The sequence below is a fragment of the Mandrillus leucophaeus genome, unplaced genomic scaffold, assembly GCF_000951045.1.
Source record: "Mandrillus leucophaeus isolate KB7577 unplaced genomic scaffold, Mleu.le_1.0 Scaffold13, whole genome shotgun sequence".
In the NCBI taxonomy this organism is placed as follows: domain Eukaryota; kingdom Metazoa; phylum Chordata; class Mammalia; order Primates; family Cercopithecidae; genus Mandrillus; species Mandrillus leucophaeus.
The window spans coordinates 6,072,005-6,078,095 of NW_012101254.1; the positions used below are offsets into that span (position 1 = coordinate 6,072,005).

General features: G+C 49.5%; 1 protein-coding gene across 1 annotated transcript in view; it reads left to right on the forward strand.

The window, feature by feature from the left end:
* KIF3C (kinesin family member 3C) overlaps window positions 1-4,975 on the forward strand; it is a 78,087-nt gene extending 73,112 nt beyond the window's left edge. Inside the window, exons 7-9 of the mRNA XM_011972738.1 lie at window positions 1,514-1,622; window positions 2,097-2,269; window positions 2,503-4,975. Coding sequence (XP_011828128.1) covers window positions 1,514-1,622; window positions 2,097-2,269; window positions 2,503-2,596 — 376 coding nt within the window. The 3' untranslated portion in view covers window positions 2,597-4,975. The remainder of the gene's footprint in view (window positions 1-1,513; window positions 1,623-2,096; window positions 2,270-2,502) is intronic.
* The last annotated feature ends 1,116 nt before the right edge of the window (window positions 4,976-6,091 follow it).

Sequence of the window (6,091 nt, forward strand, 5' to 3'; positions counted from 1 at the left end):
GTGCCTGTAATCTCAGCTGCTCAGGAGGTTGAGGCACAAGAATCCCTTGAACTCAGGAGGCAGAGGTTGCTTGCAGTGAACCGAGATTGCACCACTGCACTCCGGCCTGGGTGACAGAGCAAGACTTTGTCTGAAAAAAGAAAAGTATATAAAGCTACAAGTTAAAGTGAGACTGAATTTCATTTCAGCCTTCAATCAGTCCTTTCTACTGCAGAAACAATTTAAAGCAACAGGAGTGAAGAAATATTAATATGTACCTCTTTTGGTAAATATGTACCTTTCTAGTAGAGACAGGGTGTCTTGATGTTGGTCAGGCTGGTCTCGAACTCCTGACCTCAGGTGATCCACCCGTCTCGGCCTTTCAAAGTGCTGGGACTACAGGCATGAGCCACTGCACCTGGCAGGGGATACGTTTTAAGACCTCTAGTGGATGCCTGAAACTGCAGATAGTACCAAACCCTATATATGCTATGAGGTTTATTTTAAATTTTATTAATTTTTTTAAATTGTTGTGGGTATGTAGTAGGTGTATATGTTTATGGGGTACATGAGATGTATAAGACAAAACAATTATAACAATATCCTCTAATAAGGCCGGGTGCAGTGGCTCATGCCTTATAAATCCCAGATTTTTGGGAGGCCAAGGCAAGCAGATCGCTTGAGGTCAGGAGTTCGAGACCAGCGTGGCCAACGTGGTAAAATAAAACCCCGTCTCTACTAAAAATACAAAAATTAGCCAGGTGTTTGGCCAGGCGCGGTGGCTCACACCTGTAATACCAGCACTTTGGGAGGCCGAGGTGGGTGGATCACCTGAGGTCGGGAGTTCAAGATCAGTCTGACCAACATGGAGAAACCCCGTCTCTCCTAAAAGTACAAAAAATTAGCCAGGCGTGGTGGCACCTGCCTGTAATCTGAGCTACTCGGGAGGCTGAGACAGAGAATCACTTGAACCCAGGAGGCGGTGGTTGTGGTGAGCCGAGATCACGCCATTGCACTCCAGCCTGGGCAATAAGAGCGAAACTCCATCTCAAAAAAAGGAAAAATAAAATAAAATTAGCCAGGTGTGGTGGCACACACCTGTAATCCCAGCTACTCGGGAGGCTGATGCAGGAGAATTGCTTGAACCTGGGAGGTGGAGGCTGCAGTGAGCTGAGATTACGCCACTGCACTCCAGCCTGGGTGACAGAGCAAGACTCCATCTCAACAACAAAAACACAATATACTCTAATAAAAGTGATGCAGGTGTGGTGTCTCTCTCTCGAAACATCTGATTATACTGTACTTGCCTATTTTCAGACCACAGTAACTGAAACTGTGGAAAGCGAAACCACAGATGAAGGGGACAACTGCACTAGCTTCAGTTGTCAAGCTGTGTTAGAACAAGGAGAAGAAAATTCCAGAACTTGCAGTCTGTAGGACCTTCTGGCTACCTGAATGATATTTAGATCCTCATGATGTCATTTGCTGTTTGTGTTCCACAGAAATCCTTTCTAATATAGCCTCTTCCCTACAGCAATAACAGCCAGATGAAGAAGCGGCCAACATCTGCAGTGGGCTACAAGAGGCCTATCAGCCAGTATGCTCGGGTTGCCATGGCAATGGGGTCCCACCCCAGGTACAGGGTAAGAAGTGGAGAGGGGAGAAAGAGCTTATGGGAGGAAGGCTGGGCAAGGTGGCTCACACCTGTAATCTCAGCACTGTGGGAGGCTGAGGCGGGTGGATCACCTGAGGTCAGGAGTTCGAGACCAGCCTGGCCAACATGGTGAATCCCTGTCTGCACTAAAAATACAAAAATTAGCTGAGCATGGTGATGGGCACCTTATAGTCCCAGCTACTTGGGAGGCTGAGGCAGGAGAATTGCTTGAACCCGGGAGGCAGAGGTTGCACTGAGCCGAGATTGCACCACTGCACTCCAGCCTGGGCGACACTCCATCTCAGAAGGAAAAAAAAAAGAAAAGAGCCTACGGGAGGGGATGCTCACAGCCTCTGCTTCCCCTAACCACCTCATCAGCCCTGCTACACCCAAGACTGGCTGTGTCCCTAGAAGGCACAGTGACCGGGCACTGCTCAATTCTGGCATGATATTCCCACCACAGGCTGAAAATATAATGTTTCTGGAGTTGGACGTGTCCCCTCCAGCTGTCTTTGAGATGGAATTCTCTCACGACCAAGAACAAGACCCTCGTGCGCTACACATGGAGAGGCTCATGCGGTTGGACAGTTTTCTGGAGAGACCTTCCACGTCTAAAGTCCGAAAGTCCAGATCCTGGTCAGTACCTCCATGGTCCAAGGCAGCACTGGACCCAGGAGGCAGGGGAACTGCAGGGGCTGGGTGATGCTAAAGAGGGTTTTGCTGGTGCCCAAAGGGCAGGAAGGGCAAGGGGTGACTGGGGATGTTGGAGGGGTTCCTGCAGCAGCAGGATGGGGCAAAGAAGAGGACTTACTTTCCTGTTTCCTGCATTTCCCTAACCTCCCCTTTCGCCTGCCTCATCTCCCCTGCAGGTGCCAGAGTCCTCAGAGGCCTCCACCTTCCACCACACATGCCTCCCTGGCCTCTGCTTCTCTGCACCCCGCAGCAGTGGCGGACCATGAGTGACAACCATCACGTCAGGCTGCCCATCCAATAGACTCCTGGGATGGGGCAGCCACCCCGGCTCATCTCATCTGCCGCTTGGTGCGTGTGTGTGTGCGTGCATGTGCGTGTGCGTGTGTGCAGGGGTGAGAATCTGGCAGACAGTGCCTCTGCCTGCTCTTCTTTGCCTCCTTTATTTAATTCATGTTATTTATTCGTGGAGCTCAGTTCATGTTGGGGAGATGCCCTCGCCTAAGCCGTCTGGGCGTACCATGGTCACTGCATAGCCTCCTTTTCTTCTGACTCGAGAGCTCCCCCAGTCAGACCTCAGGCTTGTTCCCCGGTCAGCTGCCTCCAGAAGGGAAGGTAGCCAGTGCCTGAGAAGACAGTCCCTTTTCTACCCACCGTACTCCATAACCTCCATCTTCTCCCACACTGATGGCGAGCAGCCCCTGAGCACTTTCTGGGACTAGGAAACTGCTTGGTGGTCCCTGAGGACAAGAGACATCCTGACAGTGTTGGGCCTCTGCTCCCTGTGGACACAGCCCTACTCTCCACTTTCTGAGCCTCAGACAACCTCATACAGCCTCTTGGGCTCCTTTTCAAGGACATTAATAACCTCGCCAACATAGCTCATGCTCTTCAGCTTCGGCAAGAACTCACAGCTGCCCAGACTCTGCTTTCTGCCCACCTTGGATGGGAACTGTGGACCAGCCAGTGACCATCACCTTGGAACCTGCAGAAAATGGAACAGCAATTGAGACAACTTGAACAGTCATCAACGGAAGTCCCTCCACCAAATCCCTTTGTTTCTGTCCCCTCTGAGGAGTCATTTTGATCGACAGGCCCTCAAGGCAACTCCCCATTTTCGAGAGGCTGCTCCTGCCTGCTTTGATCATTTCTCCCTGCAGCTGTCTAGACCCCATTCACAGAGGGAGGAGTCAACGTCATTCTACCGCTGTCTAAACGAAGATATTAACATCTACTGCTTTTTCCCTTCATCTGTCACAGGAAACAGAAGCCCAGGCACAATCTTTTCCAGCTTTGCCTATTACCCCTGTTTCTGAATTGCATTCTTAAGGTATTATTTTGTTGAAAATAGATCCTTTATTCACTAGTTATGCAAATTGGTTCCTGGGGGATACTCCTTACCTTCCTTTGTGATGGCCCAAAATGTTTCCCCGGTATCTCAAGTGATAAGTAAATTTCTACAAAAAAAAAAATGGTTAATGTTCATTGACTGGCTTTTTAAGTGTTTATTTTGGTGGAGGGGTAAAGAGGTAATAACAAAAGCAAGTGAGTTAGGATTTCAAAGTGCCCTAATAGTGCGAGTCTCCAGCTCCTAGAATATAAAGAGTGCTGTCGTTGGGGTGAAGCCGTGAGACTGACAAGTCTGCCTGAAATGGGGGCTGTGGGAGGTGGTGGCAGGGGTTATTCTCTCTCCTTCAGGAAGTGAACCCTTCTTACATCGTTCAAGTTCTGCTCTGAGGATCAAGCTTGGGTCCGATTTAACTCAGCAGCACTGTCATTTCTGCTTCATTACCGGACTAGAGGGTTGAGCCACCCAATTGCCATTTGCTCCTGTCCTTCCGGGAAACCACAATTTTCATCAGAGCCCAAGAGATTATTTGAGACTCAGGATTCAGATCAGAGGTTCGACTGTGGCTGGGACAGGAGTTGTGTGTAGAGATCCACCAGGTGGCCTGAGTGCAGGGGGACCTCCAGGGCTGAGTTGAGCAGCCTCTCCCACTGACCTCTTTCTCGTTTGTGGACGAAGCAGCACGTATCACCCCATTCATCACTTGGACACATCGCCTTTGCATTGTCTTGTCACTCCTTGCTCACAGTCTTATAGCACAAGATACCCAAATCAGCACCCCCAGTCCGAGGGCTGGGCCCAAGGTATGGTCGGAGGAGGAGCTCCTGCCTGCGGTTTTGTGTACGTGTGTATGTGTGTGCGTGTTTGTGTGCGTGTTTACCTCCACAGGGGACACTCTACACTCAGCGTAAGATCTGCTGGGAACAGGGCCATCAGGGGTGGCTGGATCTCAGTCTCTCTGTCTCTCTTTCTCTCCTTTTCCTTTTGGTGTATCAAATATTTGATTGACAAAGTAAGGGCCTTGATTAGGACCAAATTCTCATGTGTGTTGCTATGGTCTTTATTTAGGACAACAGTTAACAATGCAGTGGCCCATTCTTGTCACTCTATACATATGACTATACGGGACATATGTAATATATAAATATATATATAAAACATTCCCCTCTGTCCCCTTGGCTTAGGATGGAGGCCTCTCTGTTGAGCTGAAATGTACCTGCAGCTGGGTGCTGCCAGCAGCTTGCAGGCCCCAGCCCTGTTCCAATCAACACAGTTGACAATAAAGGAATGAGTATCGTCACGGAGTTGACTGCCTGCCTTCTCTTCCCTTTGTTTCTTCCTTCTTTTACTCCCTTCCTTTTTCATTTTCTCCTTTCTCTCTCTTCCTTGTTTTTCCAGTAGGGACTCAAGAGTGTATCAGCCAGACGCAGTGGCTCACACCTGTAATCCTAGCACTTTGGGAGGCTGAGGTAGGCAGATCACCTGAGGCCAGGAGTTTGAGACCACCCTGGCCAACATGGTGAAACCCCATCTCTACTAAAAATATAAAAATTAGCCTGGTGTGGTGGCATGCACCTGTAATCCCAGCTACTCTGGAGGCTGAGGCAGGAGAATCGCTTGGACCCTAGAGGCAGAGGTTGAAGTGACGCGAGACTGTGCCACTGCACTCCAGCCTGGGTGACAGAGCAAGACTCCATCTCAAAAAAAAAAAAAAAGAAAAGAGCATATGGATTCCAGCTGTAGTTATCAGCACTTTGGAAAAGAACTGGTTGCTTAATAAATGGAGATCTGTTTGCCCAATAGGGCTGAGGAGCAGGTCCCAGGCACTAGTCGGAAGTCTGTGCCAGAGCTGTGGCAGCAGCTGTTTGTGTTCTAGGCTGGTCGTCCCCAACCAATTAATTCTGAGCGACTAGCAGATTTCAGAACTGCCTCAGTGGTGTCCAGATTAGCTGTCGATGTCATACTCCCTGTGCCGTCATTGATCCACCAAAGGGGTTAAAGGAGGAAAGAATGCATGTAAACCACATAGATGTGCCTGGCCCCTGGTGGGTGCTGAATTACAATAACTTGAAAGACTAGGCCAGGTGCGGTGGCTCATGCCTGTAATCCCAGCACTTTTGGCAGGTGGATCCCTGAGGTCAGGAGTTCGAGACCAGCCTGGACAACGTGGTGAAACTCTGTCTCTACTGAAAATACAAAAATCAGCCGGGCGTGGTAGCGGGCGCCTGTAGTCCCAGCTACTCGGGAGGCTGAGGCAGGAGAACCGCTTGAACACGAGAGGTGGAAGTTGCAGTGAGCTGAGATTGTGCCATTGCACTCCAGCCTGGTCAACAAGAGCGAAACTCTGTCTTTAAAAAAAAAAAAAAAGAAAAAAGAAAAGAAAGACTAGCTTCCCTTATCCTCTCTTCTCAGGACCTTTT